This window comes from Corythoichthys intestinalis, chromosome 2 (assembly GCF_030265065.1).
Source record: "Corythoichthys intestinalis isolate RoL2023-P3 chromosome 2, ASM3026506v1, whole genome shotgun sequence".
In the NCBI taxonomy this organism is placed as follows: domain Eukaryota; kingdom Metazoa; phylum Chordata; class Actinopteri; order Syngnathiformes; family Syngnathidae; genus Corythoichthys; species Corythoichthys intestinalis.
The window spans coordinates 8689317-8712900 of NC_080396.1; the positions used below are offsets into that span (position 1 = coordinate 8689317).

General features: G+C 40.7%; 1 protein-coding gene across 2 annotated transcripts in view; it reads left to right on the forward strand.

Annotated features, from left to right (window-relative positions):
- xirp2a (xin actin binding repeat containing 2a) overlaps positions 1 to 23584 on the forward strand; it is a 163381-nt gene that overhangs the window by 38870 nt on the left and 100927 nt on the right. For both annotated transcript variants that reach the window (XM_057829637.1, XM_057829636.1), the window contains exon 2: positions 22577 to 22688. In XM_057829637.1, the coding sequence (XP_057685620.1) occupies positions 22577 to 22688 (112 nt within the window). The remainder of the gene's footprint in view (positions 1 to 22576; positions 22689 to 23584) is intronic.

The window sequence follows — 23584 nt, forward strand, 5'->3', positions numbered from 1 at the left end:
ATATCCTCAGAATCAGTGAGCCAAATGTGCTTTATAAAAATTGCTATGAATCCATTGAGATGAACATATGGTGTTTGATTCTGGATAGCACGCAACATATTGCAGACCCCCCCTCACCAAGGCTTGATCTGGTTGCACTTGGTTCACTGCCAATGGACAAAAACAGTCAAAGGAAGATTGCAATAAAATAATTCATTCAAGTGCCTGTAACACCATGCAAAAAATCTTAAATAGCGTTATTATTGGAAGGAAAATCATATTTTGAGATGATTCGACTACAGTCCCTGACAAAAGTCTTGTCGCTTATCCATTATGTAGAAACAATTGCTAATAACCTGACTTTTAAATATTCAATTGGTTTCAGAAATAGCTCATATGAAAGCTAAGACCCTCCCAAATGATGTTCAATGTACAAAAATATATTTGTTTCACTGAAAAAAGATTTATCATTAAACCCTTTAACACCTAAGCCTATTTTGGCCGAATTTGCATGCCTTTGATGTTACCTTTATATTTCAAAGAAAAAATAGTTCACAATGGCCAGGTTGGGTCCATTTTTTCAGGACACCATAACCTCCATGTCCAATCTGTTGTTTTCTTCACTGACCAATTATAATTAAAGATGTCCCGATCGATCGGCATCGGGTCCAATCACGTCATTTTCAAAGTATCGGAATCGGCAAAAAAATATCGGACATGCCTATTTTTAATATATATATATTTTTTATTTAAATCGTTTTCTAATTCTATTTAACGTTACAGACAAAATGTCTTACACTCATCCAGAGTAGTTTTGGCTTAAAGTAGGGCTATCAAATTTATTGCGTTAAAGGCGATAATTAATTTTTTAAAATTAATCACGTTAAATAATTAACGCATGCGTTGCACGACCCACTCACGCATTGTCGCGTTCAATCTATAAAAACACCATTTTACCTATAGATAGCGCTAAAAGGCAGCGTATAAAGAGTAGAGAGAATTTTGACAGCCTTTGGAGCCATTTTTTATGTGGCTAAAGCCTCACAATACCTCTCTCAGCAATTAAAAATAACGTAGGAGGCAATGTGGGGAAGAAAGGTAGTAGTTGAACATTTTCTTAACACCCTATGTTCTTTCCCAACGCAGAGAAGATATATCAATTGGTGCCCCTACGCACAGTCATGGTTGCACTTCCCATCATGCATTTGGGCAGAAGTTAAATGGCTGCAGTATCATTTACTGAAAGCTCAACAAATACACTAGATGGCAATATTTAGTCACAATATACAAAGTCACATTTATCCTTTAAGAATTACAAGTCTTTCTATCCGTGGATCCCTGCCACAGAAAGAATGTTAATAATGAAAATGTCATCTTGAGGATTTATTGTCATAATAAACAAATACAGTACTTATGTACTGTATGTTGAATGTATATAATTGTCCAAGTTTTATTCATTTTTTTCTTAATGCATTGCCAAAATGTATATGAAAGGGAAAAATTATCGGGAATGATTGGAATTGAATCGGGAGCACACAAAAAAAAAGCAATCGGATCGGGAAACTTATTTTTCCCCTTCTGTCATTGTTTGCATATTTTTATCATTAAAACATGAAAACCTTAGACTATCACTTGGTAGTCAGCGTCAATCTTGTTCAGTCAGCTGCATTACACACGCGTTGGGCTTCCATGGTCAGAAGTCTTGGCGCTGCAAGTTCTAATCATTCCAAGTGCAGAAAAGATATTCGTCGTCGTCGTCGTCTCCCGCTTATCCGAATCCGGGTCGCTGGTGCAGCAGCCTCAGCAAAGAGGCCCAGACAGTTCCACCAACTCATCTGGGAGAATCCCAAGGCGTTCCCAGGCCAGCCGAGAGATATAATCCCTCCAGCGTGTCCTGGGTCGGCCCCGGGGTCTCCTCCCAGTTGGACATGCCTGAAACACCTCCCGAGGGAGGCGTCCAGGGGGCATCCTAACCAGATATCCAAACCATCTCAACTGGCTCCTCTCGACATGAAGGAGCAGAGGCTCTACTCCGAGTCCCTCCCGGATGACCGAGCTCCTCTCCCTATCTCGAAGGCTGAGCCCGGCCACTCTCTGAAGGAAACTCATTTCAGCCGCTTGTATCCGCGATCTTGTTCTTTCGGTCATTACCCAAAGTTCATGGCCATAGGTGAAGGTAGGAACGTAGATTGACCGGTAAATCGAGAGCTGAGCCGGAAGGCTCATCTCCCTCTACATCACAACAGACTGGTTAAGCGCCCGCAACACTGCTGACGCTGCCCCAATTCGCCTGTCAATCTCATGTTCCGACCTACCCTCACTCGTGAACAAGATCCCGAGATACTTAAACTCCTCCACCTGGGGCAGGAACTCACCCCCGACCTGGAGCGAGCAATCCACCCTTTTCCGGCTGAGAACCATGGCCTCAGACTTGGAGGTGCTGATTCTCATCCCAGCCGCTTCACACTCGGCTGCGAACTGTTCCAGCGAGAGCTGGAGGTCGCTGTTTGATGGAGCCAGAAGGACCACATCATCCGCAAAAAGCAGAGATGAGATCCTCCCACCACTGAACTCGATCCCCTCCACCACCCGCCTGCTCCTAGAAATTCTGTCCAAGAAAGTCGCGAACAGAACCGGTGACAAAGGGCAGCCCTGGCGGAGTCCAACCCTCACCGGGAACAGGTCCGACTTATTGCCGGCCACACGGACCAGACTCATACTCCTGTGGTAGAGGGACTGGATGGCCCCTAGCAGAGGGCCATCCACCCCATACTCCCGGAGTACCCCCCACAGAGTGCCCCCCTGGGGACAAGGTCATAAGCCTTCTCCAAATCCACAAAACACATGTGGACTGAATTGGCGAACTCCCATGCCCCCTCAAGTACCCTCGCGAGGGTAAAGAGCTGGTCCGTGGTTCCACGGCCAGGACGAAAACCACATTGTTCCTCCTCGATCTGAGGTTCAACTATCGACCTGACCCCCCTTTCCAGTACCCTGGTGTAGACTTTCCCGGGGAGGCTGAGGAGTGTGATCCCCCGATAGTTGGAACACACCCTCTGGTCGCCTTTCTTAAAGATACTATTCCTTCATAATCCTGGGCTAGAGTGATTGGCTGAAGAGGGTTTGTTGCGGTCAGTCTAGGTTTTATTTGAGCCATAAGGCCCTTTATAAAACCAGCTACACTCGGCCAAAAAACAGTCACAGTCGTAGTGAGTGCAACATTTATAGCTAAAAGCTACAATATAATTTGAAGGGAATTTCTCAAATTGTGAGTGACTTATTTTCTTGGCAGGTATCCTTTAGTCACTTACTGGCAACTATACCCTACATTATTCTGCAGACATCATCTTAAAAGACAGGCATCGCATTAACCACTTCCTTTGCAAATGCCAAGCTGACGTGCGCTACTGCTAGATTGAGTGATTGCGAAGAAATTGAAGTGTGACTTGAACACTTAGGGAGGGATGACAAATAGTTAGATTGTACATCAGTGTTAGACATACTGAATGTACTGTAAGTATACTACAGAAGCGTACTGCTGCCACTCAAAATTGGAAAGTCCAGTATCACATTTTTGCATGATAGTGTCATGTGAAAACGTAATAACAATCATGTTAGAATGTGATAATCATCATGTAAAAATGTGATAATTATCATAACTAATATAAAAATGATAACTATCATGTAAAAAAATTGATAACTATCATCTGAAAATGTGATAATTACCGTATTGAGCCGAATATAAGACTTTTTCAAGAGTCAAGTTTGAAAAAAGACTTTTGAACACCAAATTAACTTTTATACAGAAAATAATTACAGTACATCTGAAACAAATGACTATAACATTATATTTGAGAGAAAAAGCATGTTATTTTGCCTCATTCAAATCTTAATATCTGAACATTTAAATATGTAAACTAAAGTGCAATCACATTCGTAAACGAATGGCTGCTGGTTTTTGAAATGTAAATACAGAATACTACGGTACTGTGCTGCCTGTGACATATTCCCAGAGAGCCTGCCCAATGGTTTGTTCTGCTGTGCTCAGTCACAGAGAAAACAGACGTCAGCGCAGTGTTACAATGTGCTCCAAAGTCCTTAAACACAAAAAAACAAAAGACTAAAGTGACTTTTTTTTGTGTGGAAAATTACTATTGTTGTGAGGCTTCATTATTTCACCGCAAAGAGAAAAGAGCTTTTTGTTAAACCTGGATTTTCTACGGAAGAGTTATTATTTAGAACATTATTTCAGCTTATTTATTTGTACCAAGAGAATTGAAAACACAGCTATTATTTTGTTCCAAGGATGATGATTCACTCATACAAAAGATATTTAATTCAATGTTTTTAACATTATTTTCGCTCTATTTTAGGAATAATAAAGCCTTGATTAACCTCAGCGAGTTTGAATTTGTGTCTTTAGTTATATAGCTATTATTTTGTTATAAAACTGAATTTTCTATCCAGTTGGAGGAGGTGCACTTTAAATATATTAACATGTTAAGGCATCTTTGAGTGAACTAAAATTGAAGTATCTCGAGACCGTGTGTGATGCTATTACGTAAAAACGTGATCATTGTCATGCAAAAGCATATCTTTATCAATAAAATGTAAAAATGTGAGAGATATATAAAAACTTGATACTATGATGTAAAAATGTGATACTATCATGTAAAACGTGGTATCTATCATGTACAAACACGACAAGTATCATGTAAAAATCTGATAAATATCATGTGATTACTATCATGTAAAAATGTGATAATTATCATGTAAAATGTGATATCACGAAAACGTGATACTGTTATGTAGAAACTTGATACTATGTAAAAAAGTGATTAATGTAAAAATGTGATAATCATGTGTATAATGTGATACTCTCATGTAAAACGTGGTAGCTATCATGTACAAACGTAACAAGTATGTAAAAATGTGATAATTATCATGTAAAAATGAATAATTATTATGTATAAATATGATAACCATCATGTAAAAACGTGATCTTTATCATGTAAAAACATGATAACTATTATGTAAAAATGTGATAGTTATCACGTAAAACGGGGTATCTATCATGTAAAAACAGGTATCATGTTAAATGTAATAATTATCATGTAATAACTAATGTAATGCCTAATGCTTTACATTATAGTTATTACATAATAATTATCATGGTAAAAAGTGATATCGTATAAAAACATACTATCATGTAAAAATGTGATAATTATCATGTCAAAATGAATAATTGTTATGTATAAATATGATAACCATCATATAAAAACGTGATCTTTATCATGTAAAAACGTGATAACTTATGTAAAAATATGATTAATGTTATGTAAAAACGTGATAATTATCATGTAAAACAGGGTATGATCATGTACAAACATGACAGGTAATGTCTAATGCTTTACATTATAGTTATTACATGATAATTATCATGTAAACATGTGATATTATCATGTAAAAATGTGATAATTATCATGTAAAAATGAATAATTATTATGTATAAATATGATAACCATCATGTAAAAATGTGATCTTTATCATGTAAAAACTTGATAACTATTCTGTAAAAACGTGATAATTATCATGTAGAACAGGGTATCTATCATGTACAAACATGACAGGTATCATGTAAAAATGTGATAATTGTGATGTAAAAATGTGATTAATTTAAAAATGTGATAATTGTCATGTAAAAATGATAACTATCATGTATAAATATGATAACCATCATGTAAAAACGTGATAATTATCATGTAAATTGTGATAATAATCATATAATAACTAATGTAGTGTCTAATGCTTTACGTTATAGTTATTACATGATAATAATCATGTTGAAACATGATATCGTATAAAAACATTATACTATCATGTAAAAACGTGATAACTATCATGTAAAAATGTGATTAATTTAAAAATGTGATAATTATGTACATATGATAATTATCATTAATACATATAATAACCATCATGTAAAAACGTGATAATTCTCATTTAAAAATGTGATAATTGTCAGATAATGACTAATGTAATGTCTAATGCTTTACTTTATACTTTTTACATGATAATTATCATGTTAAAATGTGATATCGTATAAAAACGTGATACTATCATGTAAAAACGTGATAATTATCATGTAAAAATGTGATTAATTTAAAAATGTGATAATTATCATGTAAAAATGATAATTATCAGGTATAAATATGATAACTATCATGTAAAAACGTGATAATTATAATGTAAAAATGTAATAATTATCATGTAATAACTAATGTAATGTCTAATGCTTTACGTTATACATATTACATGATAATTATCATGTTAAAATGTGATATCGCATAAAACATGATACTATCATGTAAAAACGTGACAATTATCATGTAATAATGATAATTATCATGTATAAATATGATAACCATCATGTAAAAACATGATAATTATCATGTAAAATGTGATAATTATCATGTAAAATGCAATACTATCATGTAAAATATTGATAACTGTTTTGTAAAAGTGTGATACCTGACTTTGTTTTTTTAATGTGTGGCAGCAATATGCCTTCGTAGTATATAGTATACTGTATATTCACCACTAATTGCGCAATCCATGAATATCAAAAATTGCAATAACAGCACAGCAAACCTGGCTAATTGTCAGTTTTGACAAGAGAATATGACACAGAATAGATGAGAAAGGACACATGAATCAGATCAAGGTTGACAACACTCTTAAGGGATTGTCAATGCCCAATGCTGCCATTAAAAAACCCGGTAGGAGCATAGATTATTGGTCAGGAACTAAAATGTCAATAAGTGAGGCACAAAAACGAGTAAAGTTCCTGTGTTCCAGTCATCTCAGCCTCTTATAAGCAGACACCAACGTAAATACTCGGTGAGGGTTGGCACTCCATCATGTCTCCAGGCAATATGATCCACACATCACTGTTACCATGGTTTTCGCTATCGCCCCGTTTGAATGGCCTTGCTCTTGGCGGATGTCACATGAAATGGTCCCAGATGGCCAGAATTGATTTCATTAGCTGAATTTCTTTTAAGCTGATCCAATTTTTTCCCCTATGAATCAATTTTCCATTGTGAAGATCTGGCACTGTTCGGACAGATTTCCACAATTTATTCTTACTGATTATCCCCTCTGTAAATCTGCCCGTATGCCCTTTACTTTCCCTGGTAAGATCCCTAGTAAAACCATTCTTTACCTCTTTCCCCCTCCAAATGGGGAAAAAAGTAGTTTACTGTACTGACCCTGACAAAAGTCTTGTCGCTTATGCATTTTGTAGAAACAATTGCTAATAACCTGACTTAATCATTCAACTGGTTTCAGAAATTGCTCATATGAAAGCTAAGACCCTCCCAAATGATGTTGAATGTACAAAAATATATTTGTTTCACTGAAAAAAGATTGATCATTTAATGAAGACATAAAGGTCAAATTTTGGCAAGACAAATGTTTTGTCGCCTACAGAAAGTAGTGTGAAAATTGAACAAAAATGTACTTCAAATACAAAAATATGTTACGTAACATTAGCGAATTAAGTAGTGGTGCTGTGAGATCCAAATTTAATATTTTGTATGACTTCCATGAGCATAAAGGACTGCATCCATGCGGTTCGTTAAGAATTCATACAATTTATGGTAAATGGACAGTACTTATATAGCGCATTTATCTGCATAGGTACCATGCCCAAAGCGCTTTACATTAGCACACATTTTACCCATTTACACACACATTCACACACACCAATGGGGCTGCTGCCATGCAAGGCGCTGTCAACCCATTGGAGGCAAATCAGGGTTCAGTGCTTTGCCCAAGGGCACTTCGACAGTGGGCAGTCGTAGCCGGGAATCGAACCACTGACCCTTCGGTCCAAGGACAACTCCAGCTATCAACTGCGCCACGGCCGGCCAATTTATTGATGAAGTCATTAGGAACATCAAAGAAAGCAGTCTTGCATGCCTCCCAGAGTTCATCAACATTCTTGGGTTTCGTCTTCCATGCTTCCTCTTTCATCCTGTTCATGTCTTGTGACTGGGCTGACCAGTCCTGGAGGATCTTGATCTTCTTTGCCTTGAGGAACTTTGAGGTAGAGATTGAAGTATGCGATGGAGCACCATCCTAATGCAGAATTTGTCCCTTTTTATGGTTAGGAATATAAGAGGCAGCTAAGATTTGTTGATATTTCAGACTATTTATGTTGCCTTCCACCCTGCAGATCTCTCGCACACCCCCATACTGGATGTAACCCCAGACCATGATATTGCCACTGCCAAACTTCACTGTTTTATGGCAAAAGGTGGATTTTTCAGATGAATCTTCCATTGAATTACACCACAGTCGCCGAAATTATATTGCAGGAGACCTACTGGAGCCTGCATGGTTTCCGAGATTCACTCAGAAAACAGCGACGTTTGGTGGTGGCAAAACCATGGTCTGGGGTTACAACCAGTATGGGGGTATGCGAGAGATCTGCAATGCCCATGGAAGTCATACAAAATTTTAAAATTTGGATCTCACAGCACCACTACTTTAATTCGCTAATGTTATATAACATATTTTTATATTTGAAGTACTTTTTTTGTCCAATTTTCACACTACTTTCTGTAGGCCAAAAAACTTTTGTCTTGCCAAAATTTGACCTTTATGTCTTCATTAAATGATAAATCTTTTTCAGTGAAACAAATATATTTTTGTACATTCAGCATCATTTGGGAGGGTCTTAGCTTTCATATGAGCCATTTCTGAAACCAATTGAATCATCAAAAGTCAGGTTATTAGCAATTGTTTCTACAAAATGGATAAGCGACAAGACTTTTGTCAGCGACTGTAGATGCTGACGTGTACTTATACCTGCACACGTGCATGTATGAGAACTCCACTGATTGGATGAATATTGTCAATGGCACTGAAATTCACATTTTTTCCCTGTCGCGTTTGCATATCAAGTCCTAGAAAAATTTGTGATCTACTTGTTGTTCTCAGTAAGCGACATCTGTGATTCCCCTCGGTTGTGAAGTCAAACACACATTTTATGAAACATGACACTAGGGAGCCTCTTTAGACCATGTGGCACTGCTGGGTAGAACTCAACGAGTTGAGCTTCATTCGACTTGAGCTCCACTAGAGAAAGAGAGAGAATGACAGTGACAGAAAGGGAAAGATTACCAACTCTACATGATGGCTGTGTCTATGTGATACCGTGATACTGTGAGACAGCATGCAAATGAGAATTCATGAATTTGTGAGATTTGTAGGTTTGAGGACAACATTGTATTTTCAGCATTTTTTCAATTATTGGTTGACACCTAATAACTGCATAATTTCGCCCGAAGGCACAGTGTGCTTTGCGTGACTGTCGTGGCTCCATGATGACGCCCTACAAGATGCAATTCCAAGACCGCTACGGGGAAAACATCATTTGCATAAAACAAACACCCCTACATTTGCAAGTGCACGCACACACAGGATTTGCAAATGTAAAAGCATGTTGTGTAGGCTAACTTCTAAATTGTGACAAAATGCTTGCATTAGAAAAAGATTCCACCAATGATGCATCTGAATTGATTATTATTTTTTAACGAATCAATTACATATTGGAGGATAGAATCTATTCAAGTTCAGAAAAGTGCATTTATAGGCAAATCAGACAAATAGAGAGTACCATGTTTGTTCATCCACATTTACTTATGAACTATAAACAAGATAAAAAATACCGTTTGTGTCCGAAATTGTATGTAATATACACCATAAGCGGATTTTAAGGGGCCTGGGAGAGACAGCGAGAACCAAAAGTGGTATTTGCCATGTGGCAAAAATGTTTTGCCATGTGGCATTTTTTTCCCCATGTGGCAAAAATGTTTTTGCCACGTGGCAAAATTTTTTTGCCATGTGGCATTTTTTTTTGCCATGTGGCAAATATTTTTGCCATATGGCAATTTTTTTTTGCCACGTGGCATTTTATTTGCATGTGGCAAAATGGATTTTGCCATGTGGCATTTATTTGGGGTATGTGGCAAAATGCATTTTGGTTTGTGGGGGGGTATATGGCATTTTTGGGGGTATATGGCTGTTTTGCAGGCCATACAAATCCATACCATTGACGGCTATGCACATCCAAATTGTATTTTCATTTTAAATGGCATTGACCGAAAAGTATCATTGCATGTAATTGACTTTCCTATATACTAGTATATATAAAAGTTGTAAAGCAATAAAACTGCAACAAAAATGAAAAAATAAAAAATAAAAAAAAGGTCAAAATTATTTTTCGAACAGATCATGTGACTAGCAACTTAGATGGTCATTTGCTTTGCGTGTAATTTTCAAAAATAAAAAAATTAGGGGAGGGCAATTTTAGTTTTTGAATTATTTTTTTCTTTCATTGAAAATATATATATTTTTTTGATTGAAGCAACTTTTTTTGGGATTAAATGATTTAGACACAAATGTCCTACCCATAATATGGCCCAAACACAAAAAAGGATTGCTTCAATCAAAGAAAACTTTTTCGATGAAAAATTAAGTGTTCAAATGCAAATTTGAAACACAGCGAAATTGGAGTGGGAGCCTTACAGTTGTTTGGACAGACGGAAAACTAGAATCAATACATTGCCTAACAGTGTTTCAGTATCTGTGTAAAAGAAGAATAAAAGAAAACTGAGACGTACAAAGTATTTTATTTTTAAACATACAACACAATAATATAAAAACATAACCAGCATTAAAATTAAGACTTACCTGAAATTGTTGACGTGGCTCCTGAAATAACCTGGCGTTTAAACCCAGAGGCGTCGCGTCCCATTAGGCAAACCAGGCAATTGCCTAGGGCCCCCAGCCAGCAGGGGCCCCCAGAGGGCCAAAAGATTTAGCACACGCAGCTTTACTGCACTGTCGCAGCGACAAGTGTAGGGAGTGTTTCAATACCATGGAATCATTTGGCAGATTATCTAACAATTCTGTTATCAATCCCAATCAGCACTAACTATGTCACGTAGATTATACATGTTTAAGAAAGTCCAATCAGCTATTAATACCTCATGATTGTTTAAAGAGTGACTCACCAAACTCTCTGGAAAGTCTTTGCCGAGTTGTTTTACGTTGATTTTCACAGGCGATTTTCCAAAAAAGTCTATTAATGGGTCTATTGTATTCCTCGTTGAATACTCTATAAGAAAAATACAACATATATGCATCTAAAATAATCCTAAACCATTTTATTAGCAATTTTAATACTCCTTTTAGCAAGGTTCCTTGGGTATGCGTTCATTCCCATAGCAACCAGTCCTGTTATTGTCCTACGTCACAAGCGCTGTGTATTCTGGGAGTGATAATAGGCGTAAGGTGTGCATTTCGAGCAGAGGACGGCCACGTATTAAAATGTGTGCGTCCATGAACGAATGTAAATACATCCATATGAGTCAATGGAAAGTGCTAGTTTTCGCCACTTTTATGGCCAAGATGGACCGCACGTGCATGCAGCGCGCACTCGCACCCCCTCACCTTTGTGTTCATTATACTGCGCGAGTATGTATACGTGTCACGTGACTCAAAAGGGCCCCATGTTGCTCGTTGCCTGGGGCCACCGGGGACCCTTGCTACGCCTCTGGTCAAACCGCGAGCGTAGTGACCGCATACCCAAGATTCATCAGTGCAGAAAGACAGCTGACATCGAAATTTGGACGTGCATAGCCGTCAATGGCAGAACCTTACTTGGGGTGCCAGTTGAATGTCGATAAGCTCTAATGTAAAGTGTAGGGTCAAAAAACACAGCCACACGTTTTTCTGCCATTTAAAATGAAAATACAATTTGGACGTGCATAGCCGTCAATGGCAGAGCCTTACTTGGGGTGCCAGTTGAATGTCGATAAGCTCTAATGTAAAGTGTAGGGTCAAAAAACACAGCCACACATGTTTTTCTGCCATTTAAAATGAAAATACAATTTGGACGTGCATAGCAGTCAATGGCATGGACTTACTTGGGGTGCCAGTTGAATGTCGATAAGCTCTAATGTGAAGTGTAGGGTCAAAAAACACAGCCACACATGTTTTTCTTCCATTTAAAATGAAAAAACAATTTGGACGTGCATAGCCGTCAATGGAATGGACTTACTTGGGGTGCCAGTTCAATGTCGATAAGCTCTAATGTAAAGTGTAGGGTCAAAAAACACAGCCACACATGTTTTTCTGCCATTTAAAATGAAAATACAATTTGGACGTGCATAGCCGTCAATGGAATGGACTTACTTGGGGTGCCAGTTCAATGTCGATAAGCTCTAATGTAAAGTGTAGGGTCAAAAAACACAGCCACACATGTTTTTCTGCCATTTAAAATGAAAATACAATTTGGACGTGCATAGCCGTCAATGGCATGGACTTACTTGGGGTGCCAGTTGAATGTCGATAAGCTCTAATGTAAAGTGTAGGGTCAAAAAACACAGCCACACATGTTTTTCTGCCATTTAAAATGAAAATACAATTTGGACGTGCATAGCCGTCAATGGAATGGACTTACTTGGGGTGCCAGTTAAATGTCGATAAGCTCTAATGTAAAGTGTAGGGTCAAAAAACACAGCCACACATGTTTTTCTGCCATTTAAAATGAAAATACAATTTGGACGTGCATAGCCGTCAATGGCATGGACTTGTATGGCCTGCAAAACAGCCATATACCCCCAAAAATGCCATATACCCCCCCACAAACCAAAATGCATTTTGCCACATACCCCAAATAAATGCCACATGGCAAAATCCATTTTGCCACATGGCAAAAACATTTTGCCACATGGCAAAAACATTTGTCACATGGCAAAAACATTTTGCCACATGGCAAAAAAAATTGCCACATGGCAAAAACATTTTTCCACCTGGCAAAAACATTTTTCCACATGGCAAAAAAAATTGCCACATGGCAAAAACATTTTGCCACCTGGCAAAAACATTTTGCCACATGGCAAAAAAAAATTGCCACATGGCAAAAACATTTTGCCTTATGGCAAAAAAAATTGCCACATGGCAAAAACATTTTGCCACATGGCAAAAACCACTTTTGGTGTTCGGCCCTGCTGGAGACCCAGGTGACCCAGGTTAGAACTGATTCCATACATCAAAACAAAAGTTATAACAATAAAAGCCAGTAGAGGGGAGTGTGGGCAAGGAGAACCACATATTACATGTTTTTGGATAGTTATTTTTTGGATTTAAGGATATTTTGGGGGTACTTAAAGGGTTCATTTTGATTCACGCAGAAATTTGGGTTAAGTGGCCAGCTTAGGAACGGAACTTGTTCGTAAACCGGTGACTACCTGTATAATCTTTTCGGTCCCTGTAATCGTGCTGTCAGCCCAAAATACAAAGTAGATTGTAATAGCAACACAAAAAAACAAACTCTTTCTCATGGAATAATCCATTTGACAAGTGTTTGCTGGGTATCCTTTTTGGCACAACAACAACAAGAACAAAACCCTCAAATCAATGATTAGAAAAAAACAAACAAAAAAACATTTGCGATAAAAAACTTGAATGATGGCAAATGAATGAATAATTCATGAAATCAATTTATCACCCAGACCAGGTTCCTCCTCTGAAAATTGTAAAGACATTGTGAAAAGGTCTTACACTGGCTCGGAAATAACACTTACCTTTACGAACACTTCCGAGCAATGGTGCACGCCATTTTCTTACCAAGATGCCCAAGTCCTTAATAGGAATTTAACCAACAAATGAGTTTTTTGTGCGCTCACTGACATCTATTTCCTGGCCACAAGTGAGCACTTTGTGTGCATGCTATAGCTACAGTATATTGCGGCCACAAATCAAAGAGAAATTTGCATGTTGGGTGTTTGCGAAATGTCGGTGCATCCATTCTCGGGAGGTTTTTCTTTCCATTTCAGTGAAGATAATTCATATAATGGAAGGTGGTTCACCTCACTTTCTTAACATTCTTTAGACATGCATACACAGAGGAGTACATAACATTTCACAGGGTTCTTACAGGTCCTTGAAAATGCTTGGATTTCACTGTCGTGTTTTCAAGATTAGAAAAATACTTGAATTTTGTGTGAAGTCCTTGAAAATGGTTGGAAGTGTTAGACACACTATAGAGTCCCTGAAAAAAGTCTTGTCGCTTATCCATTTTGTAGAAACAATTGCTAATAACCTGACTTTGAATTATTCAATTGGTTTCAGAAATGGCTCATATGAAAGCTAAGACCCTCCCAAATGATGTTGAATGTACAAAAATATATTTGTTTAACTGAAAAAAGATTGATCATTTAAAGCATACGACACCAGAAAAAAAGTCTTAAATGGCGTTATTATGTGAATTAGAATCATATTTTGAGACGATTCGACCATATACAACAATTTAGCAAAGCGCAGATGACGAGAAATTAGTCTTTTAATCTGCCGGTTAGCCACGCCTACAATTATAGGGCTTTAGCGTCCCCAACAGGTGGATGACGTCAGCGGTAGACGAGGCTCATCGGTTTTACTATTCAGCCCATTGAGGGGGAATTGTTCAGAACGAGGAAAACAAGACGAAGAGAGCTGCAAAATGTCATTGTTTCAGTCTCTCTACTCCCAATATTTTTACAGGATATTCTTTTTATCCAAGTATTTTCCCCAATAGCTATATAAATGGCTTGAGAAGGACCAGTCAGCCCGTCGAGGGGGAACTATTCACAATGAGGAAAACGCGACGAAGAGAGCGGCAAAATGTCATTGTTTCTGTCTCTTTACTTCAATATTTTTACAGGATATTCTTTTTATCCAAGTATTTTCCCCCAATAGCTATATAAATGGCTTGAGAAGGACCAGTCAGCCCGTCGAGGGGGAACTATTCACAATGAGGAAAACGCGACGAAGAGAGCGGCAAAATGTCATTGTTTCTGTCTCTTTACTTCAATATTTTTACAGGATATTCTTTTTACCCAAGTACTTTCCCCAATTGCTAAATAAATGGCATGGTCATGACAAATAACTTGTGCTAAATGGAATATAAAATCATAAAAATCCATTTATTCAAGACGACATGGCAAAATTACTCCATAATGGTCAAAACAGTCGACTTTACCTTTACTGTCACACCTGCCGAACGATATTTTATGACACCTAAATCGGACATATGCCATTTCCCTTCCCCGGCTTCGGAGAATGTAAACAGACCAGAAGGAGTGACAGCTAGCCGACATGCTAACCCGAACCGAGGGATGTTTCAAAGTCTTCGAAGTGGAAAATCACACATAACTAGCCTGGATTATTTGACATGACGACCCGGTTGTCGAGTTTCTTTGCGGATCGGCAAACCGCCCGGCGGAGAGCAATTTACAGTTCGTTCCCTGGAGGAGGGTGGCTGGAATTGTTGTGTAGCTAACGTGCTAACAGCTAACTGCTAATGAGCGTGAGGATAGCTTTTTACATGCCTATCAATGATCAAACGTAAGTAGTCCTTTATTTAAAGGAATTTTATAGTGTTTACTTTGTAATCACTGTATTCGTATTTGACATAATACAAAACAAGATGTTTACTCACTTCCTTGTAAGTCCAATGGTCCCACAGTAAATATCCACGGTGAATGGGAACCTTTTGAAACTCCAAAAAGGCGCATACGCCTCTCCCGCATACAGAATGATTTTTCTGCAGCCGTTGGGCTGGCGTGATGCAAAAAATAAAAGTATTAATCCGCAAAATCAGCTGAATCCTTCGTCCTCATACACAACAGTACACTGTAGCGTGAAGAGGACGTCTTCTACCGTACACGTCACAGCGCCCTCCTCCTCAATGCGAGACCGAAGCCGGAAGTCACTCATTTTCCTGGCGCGGGATTCAAAAAACTAAATAAATATAGCGATCGCTTCCACACACATCCAAGCGGTCCATATCATTCAGGAGCATAAAATACCACGTGTATTATGAAATAAACATGCTTTTTCGTGTCACAAGCACTTTAATGAAGACATAAAGGTCAAATTTTGGCAAGACAAATGTTTTGTCGCCTGCAGAAAGTAGTGTGAAAATTGAACAAAAAATGTACTTCACATACAAAAATATGTTCCATAACACAAGCGAATGAAGTAGTGGTGCTGTGAGATCCAAATTTAATATTTTGTTTGACTTCCATGGGCTTGAAGGACTGCATCCATGCGGTTCGGCAAGGATTCATACAATTTATTGATGAAGTCATCAGGAACATCAAAGAAAGCAGTCTTGCATGCCTCCCAGAGTTCATCAACATTCTTGGGTTTCGTCTTCCATGCTTCCTTTTTCAACCTACCCAAGACATGCTAATGATGTTCATGTCTGGTGACTGGGCTGGCCAGTCCTGGAGGATCTTGATCTTCTTTGCCTTGAGGAACTTTGAGGTAGAGATTGAAGTATGCGATGGAGCACCATCCTGCTGCAGAATTTGTCCCTTTGAATGGTTAGGAACGTAAGAGGCAGCTAAGATCTGTTGATATTTCAGACTATTTATGTTGCCTTCCACCTTGCAGTTCTCTCGTACACCCCTACACTGGATGTAACCCCAGACCATGATTTTGCCACCACCAAACTTCACTGTTTTCTGAGTGAATCTTGGATCCATGCGGGCTCCAATAGGTCTCTTGCAATATTTGCGGCGACTGTGGTGTAATTCAATGGAAGATTCATCTGAAAAATCCACCTTTTGCCACTTTTCCAACATCCGTCCTTTTGACAGGATGTGGGCCTTGGCAAATGCCACAGTTTTTTAATTGTCTGCACCCTGAGAGATAAATAGTCTGAAATATCAACAAAAGACCCAGCCTAGTCTCATTTTCAATGCCTCTGCTGATGGAAGGAGATTTTCACTCAAAATCTCTCGATACATGGCCCCATTCATTCTTTCCTTTACACAGATCAGTCGCCCTGGTCCCTTTGCAGAAAACAGCCCTAAAGCATGATGTTTCCACCCCCATGCTTCAGAGTGGGTATGGTGTTCTTCGGATGCAATTCAGTATTCTTTCTCTTCCAAACACAAGAACCTGTGTTTCTACCAACAAGTTTAATTTGTGTTTCATCTGACCAAAACACATTCTCCCAGTCCTCTTCTGGATCATACAAATGCTCTCCAGCGAACCGCAGACGGGCCTGGACGTGTACTTTCTTCAGCAAGGGGACACGTCTGGCAGTGCAGGACTTGAGTACCTGGCGGCGCATTGTGTTACTGATAGTAGCATTTGTTACTGTGGTCCCAGCTCTCTGTACGTCATTCACGAGGTCCCCCCGTGTGGTTCTGGGATTTTTGTTGACCGTTCTTGATATCATTTCGATGCCACGGGGTGAGATCTGGCATGGAGCCCCAGATCGAGGGAGATTATCAGTGGTCTTGTACGTCTTCCATTTTTATCTGGTTTATGTTATTCCGCAACTTTATCATTCATTAATTACTATTATTATTATCATTAATCATCTTATTCGCGTTTTTTCGGTGCGCCGCACAGCCCGTACCGCTGCACCGATCGGAACTGTTCAGGTATCGACACGTCTGGAATTTTCGTGTGACTGTGGCTTTTTGTCAAAGGGCCCCGAAATTTTTTTCGTTTTCACGTCTGAAATTTTCATGTGACTGTGGCTTTTTGTCAAACGGCCCCGAAAAATTTTCCGTTTTCACGTAAACGCTGATTTTCCGATTTTTAAATTTTTTTTCAAAACGCTACTTGTCCTACAATTTTTGACCATCCATCCATCCATCCATCCATCCATCCATCCATCCATCCATCCATCCATCCATCCATCCATCCATCCATCCATCCATCCATCCATCCATCCATCCATCCATCCATCCATCATCTTCCGCTTAGTTTGGGGTCGGGTCGCGGGGGCAGCAGCTTTAGCAGGGAAGCCCAGACTTCCCTCTCCCCAGCCACTTCAGCCAGCTCCTCCGGCGGGATTCCAAGGCGTTCCCAGGCCAGCCGAGCGACATAGTCTCTCCAGCGTGTCCTGGGTCGACCCCGGGGCCTCCTGCCGGTGGGACATGCCCGGAACACCTCTCCAGGGAGGCGTCCAGGAGGCATCCGAACCAAATGCCCGAGCCACCTCAACTGGCTCCTCTCAACGCGGAGGAGTAGCGGCTCGACACCAAGCTCCTCCCGGATGACCGAGCTTCTCACCCTATCTCTAAGGGAGAGCCCGGACACCCTGCGGAGGAAACTCATTTCGGCCGCTTGTATCCGGGATCTTGTTCTTTCGGTCACGACCCACAGCTCGTGACCATAGGTGAGGGTAGGAACGTAGATCGACCGGTAAATCGAGAGCTTCGCCTTTTGGCTCAGCTCCTTCTTCACCACAACGGACCGGTGCAGAGTCCGCGTCACTGCAGACGCTGCACCGATCCGCCTGTCAATCTCCCGCTCCCTCCTACCCTCACTCGTGAACAAGACCCCAAGATACTTGAACTCCTCCACTTGGGGCAGGATCTCATCCCCGACCCGGAGAGGGCACTCCACCCTTTTCCGGCTGAGGACCATGGTCTCGGATTTGGAGGTGCTGATCTTCATCCCAACCGCTTCACACTCGGCCGCGAACCGCCCCAGTGAGAGTTGGAGGTCACGGCTTGATGAAGCCAACAGCACCACATCATCTGCAAAAAGCAGAGATGCAATGCTGAGGCCACCAAACCGGACACCCTCAACGCTTCGGCTGCGCCTAGAAATTCTGTCCATAAAAATTATGAACAGAATCGGTGACAAAGGGCAGCCTTGGCGGAGTCCAATCCTCACTGGGAACGAATTCGACTTACTGCCGGCAATGCGGACCAGACTCTGACACCGGTCGTACAGGGACCGAACAGCCCTTACCAGGGGGCTCGGTACCCCGTACTCCCGGAGCACCCTCCACAGGACTCCCCTAGGCACACGGTCGAACGCCTTCTCCAAATCCACAAAACACATGTGGACTGGTTGGGCGAACTCCCATGCACCCTCGAGGACCCTGCCGAGGGTGGAGAGCTGGTCCACTGTTCCACGGCCGGGACGAAAACCACACTGCTCCTCCTGAATCCGAGATTCGACTTCCCGACGGACCCTCCTCTCCAGCACCCCTGAATAGACTTTACCGGGGAGGCTGAGGAGTGTGATCCCTCTATAATTGGAACACACTCTCCGGTCCCCCTTTTTAAAAAGGGGGACCACCACCCCGGTCTGCCAATCCAGAGGCACTGTCCCCGATGTCCACGCAATGTTGTAGAGGCGTGTCAGCCATGACAGCCCCACAACATCCAGAGCCTTTAGGAACTCCGGGCGGATCTCATCTACCCCTGGGGCCTTGCCACCGAGGAGCTTACCAACCGCCTCAGTGACTTCAACCCCAGAGATCGAAGAGCCCACCTCAGAGTCCCCAGACTCTGCTCCCTCAAAGGAAGGCGTGTCGGTGGAATTGAGGAGGGCTTCGAAGTATTCTCCCCACCTACTCACGACGTCCCGAGTCGAGGTCAGCAGTACACCATCTTCACTATACACAGTGTTAATGGTGCACTGCTTTCCTCTCCTCAGACGCCGGATGGTGGACCTGAATTTCCTCGAAGCTGTCCGGAAGTCGTTTTCCATGGCCTCGCCGAACTCCTCCCATGTCCGAGTTTTTGCCTCGGCGACCGCCGAAGCCGCAGTCCGCTTGGCCAGCCGGTACCTGTCAGCTGCCTCCAGAGTCCCCCAGGCCAAAAAGGCCTGATGGGCCTCCTTCTTCAGCTTGACGGCATCCCTTACCGCTGGTGTCCACCAGCGGGTTCGGGGATTGCCGCCACGACAGGCACCAACTACCTTACGGCCACAGCTCCGATCGGCCGCCTCAACAATGGAGGTGCGGAACATGGCCGACTTGGACTCAATGTCCCTCACCTCCCCCGGGACAAGGGAGAAGTTCTGCCGGAGGTGGGTGTTGAAACTCTTTCTGACAGGGGATTCTGCCAGACGTTCCCAGCAGACCCTCACAATACGTTTGGGCCTGCCAAGTCTGGCCAGCAACTTCCCCCACCATCGGAGCCAACACACCACCAGGTGGTGATCAGATGACAGCTCCGCCCCTCTCTTCACCCGAGTGTCCAAAACATGTGGCCGCAAGTCCGATGACACGATTACAAAGTCGATCATTGAACTGCGGCCTAGGGTGTCCTGGTGCCAAGTGCACATGTGGACACCCCTATGTTTGAACATGGTGTTCGTTATGGACAAATCGTGACGAGCACAGAAGTCCAATAACAGAACACCACTCGGGTTCTGATCGGGGGGGCCGTTCCTCCCAATCACGCCCCTCCAGGTCTCACTGTCATTGCCCACGTGAGCGTTGAAGTCCCCCAGTAGAACGAGGGAGTCCCCAGAGGGGGCGCTCTCCAGCACACCCTCCAAGGACTCCAAAAAGGGTGGGTATTCTGAGCTGCTGTTCGGTGCATAAGCGCAAACAACAGTCAGAACCCGTCCCCCCACCCGAAGGCGGAGGGAGGCTACCCTCTCGTCCACGGGGGTAAACCCCAACAATTTTTGACCAAATCACATAATTTGGACATCAAAAATTCCGGGACGGTGAAGGGCATAAAGATTGTATACAGAATTTGGAAAAAATCTACGGTTCCCCGGGAATTTGCCTAAAACTTTCCCATTCATTTTTATTGAAAAATGTCCCATTCACTTTCAATGGAATTTCCAATAGAATCTACATTGCATTGTTGCCATTGACGGCCATGTATGTCAAATCTATTGATGATAATGGACTTGAATTCTATCAACGCCTATGTAACTCAATGCCATTGACGGCCATGGACGTCCAAAATTTTTCCCATTCATTTTCAATGGGAAAAACAAAAAAATCCCCAAATCAACAGGAAATGACCAGATATCAGATTCAGTCTTCCCAGCCTGGTGCAGGTCTACAAGGTTGTCTCTGGTGTCCCTCGACAGCCCTTTGGTCTTGGCCATAGTGGAGTGTGACTGACTGGCTGATGTTGTGGACAGGTGTCTTTTATACCAATAATGAGTTAAAACAGGTGCCATTAATACAGGGTAACGAGTTGAGCCTCGTTAGACCTCGTTAGAAGAAGTTAGATCTCTTTGACAGCCAGAAATCTCTCTTGTTTGTAGGTGACCAAATACTTATTTTCCAGTCTAATTTGGAAATAAATTCATTAAAAATCAAACAATGTGATTTTCTGTTTTTTTTTTTTTTTTCTTCCACATTCTGTCTCCTGCGGTTGAGGTTTACGTATGTTGACAATTACAGGCCTCTCTCATCTTTTCAAGTAGAACTTGCACAATTGGTGGTTGACTAAATACTTATTTGCCCCACTGTACAAGGCAGAACAATTTGTGGCGTAAGAAAAAAATATAACAATAATAAACTTCTTTGCTACTTTTTATTCATTTATTATAAATATTTTTTTTGTCGTCCATGTCCATGTTGTCTTCCGTTTATCATTATGACAAGCGACAGTACCTCGACCAATGAGATGAGTGGGATTTTGTCTTGTGATACTCGTATGTCAGTGTTCTGTCAGCTCATTGGTGACAAAGCAGGAGAGGTGGGGAATACGTTTACTATATATATTTTTTTAGGGGTGTAAAACGATTAAAATTTTTAATCGAGTTAATTACAGCTTAAAAATTAATTAATCGTAATTAATCGCAATTAATCGCAATTCAAACCATCTATAAAATATGCCATATTTTTCTGTAAATTATTGTTGGAATGGAAAGATAAGACACAAGACGGATATATACATTCAACATACGGTACATAAGTACTGTATTTCTTTATTATAACAATAAATCAACAAGATGGCATTACCATTATTAACATTCTGTTAAAGCGATTCATGGATAGAAAGACTTGTAGTTCTTAAAAGATAAATTTTAGTACAAGTTATAGAAATTTTATATTAAAACCCCTCTTCATATTTTCGTTTGAATAAAATTTGCAAAATTTTCAGTCAAAAAATAAACTAGTAGCCCGCCATTGTTGATGTCAATAATTACTTATACAATGCTCATGGGCGCTGAAGCCTATAAAATCAGTCGCACCCAAGCGCCAGCAGAGGGCGGCAAAACTCCGAAAAACACAACAAGTACATCTTTCACTGTACTGTCATTTTAATCTGTTTGAGCGGGGCAATTGTGCGTTAATTGCGTCAAATATTTTAACGGGATTAATTAAAAAAATTAATACCGCTCGTTAACTCGATAATTTCGACAGCCCTAATTTTTTTTTTTTTTTTTTAACTTGATTAATATTCGTTCATTATACAAATCACACACTATTTTCGTGTTTCATGATAATACGGGATGAAACAAATCCATTGTAAACTCAATACGGGTTTACAGCTTGTAAGCCTAACTGCATCAGTCTTTCCATTCAACTTTCCCGATTCATTTGTCCTTTTATTTGCTGAATAAAATGTATCCCCCATATAATTTAATTTGACTTTTATAACATTTTTAATGCATCTATACTTGTCTGGACAACTGCCAGCTGGTCTCAATGACCTGCGGTGCCACCTCTCCTTGATCAGAATCAAAAAAGCACAGGTAGCGTGTGATTTGACAGCTCTCTCTTTTTGGTTCTCTCTGTAACCAGGAAACGGCCAATGTCCACGCGTCACCATCCAAACGAGGGACATCCAGAAGTATTGCGCTGCCCGATCAACCACGAGATAAGACAGTGGCCTTCAATCTGGATGACAGTTTCTGTGAGTACTTTCAATGAAAATGTGATGTGTGATGGAAGATCCGGTGTTAGTCACTGTTCCTCTCAAATTACAAACCGAGCTGTAGAACATCAGAAAAAAATGGAACACTTGGGCGCACTAGATTATTCCTGCTAGATAAGACTGTCCGCCCGGAACATTCTTAATAAGGAAACTTGGCTCTCGGAAGATAACTGTGTCATTTAGATACTATGCCTCCAGTCTCTGATAGCAAGCAGTACTGAGGGAGTCGCCCCAAGTTTGTTTTCAAATGCTTGTGACAGTGGTGTGCACACCTAACGTTTCACGGTAGTGCTGTTGTGCCCTTAGAAACAGTTTTCAGAGTCTGCCCTAAAGTTGAATGCCCTAAAGGTTATACAATTGGGAATTTTACCAAAGGTTTTGAGGGGAAAAAAAACACTACGAGTTCACAAGACTTGAGTTAAAACAACAACCATATACAGTGGTGGAGGAAGTACTCACTTTTTACTCCAGTAAAAGTATAAATAAAGGTGCAAAAAAATTGCAAGTAAAAAAAAAAAAAGTACAAAAGTAGTCGGTTTAAAATTTACTGTGCAAGTAAATAGCAAAAGTATTTTCTCCTGATGCAAAAAGGTAATAAACGTGTATGTACAGTATTTACTGTATATATGTGTGTATACACTCACCGGCCACTTTATTAGGTACACCTGTCCAACTGTTCGTTAACAATTTCTAATCAGCCAATCACATGGCGGCAACTCATTGCATTTAGGCATTTCGACATGGTTTAAGACAATCTGCTGCAGTTCAAACCAAGCATCAGTATGGGGAAGAAAAGGTGATTTGAGTGACTTTGAACGTGGCATGGTTGTTGGTGCCAGATGGGCTGGTCTGAGTATTTCAGAAACTGCTGATCT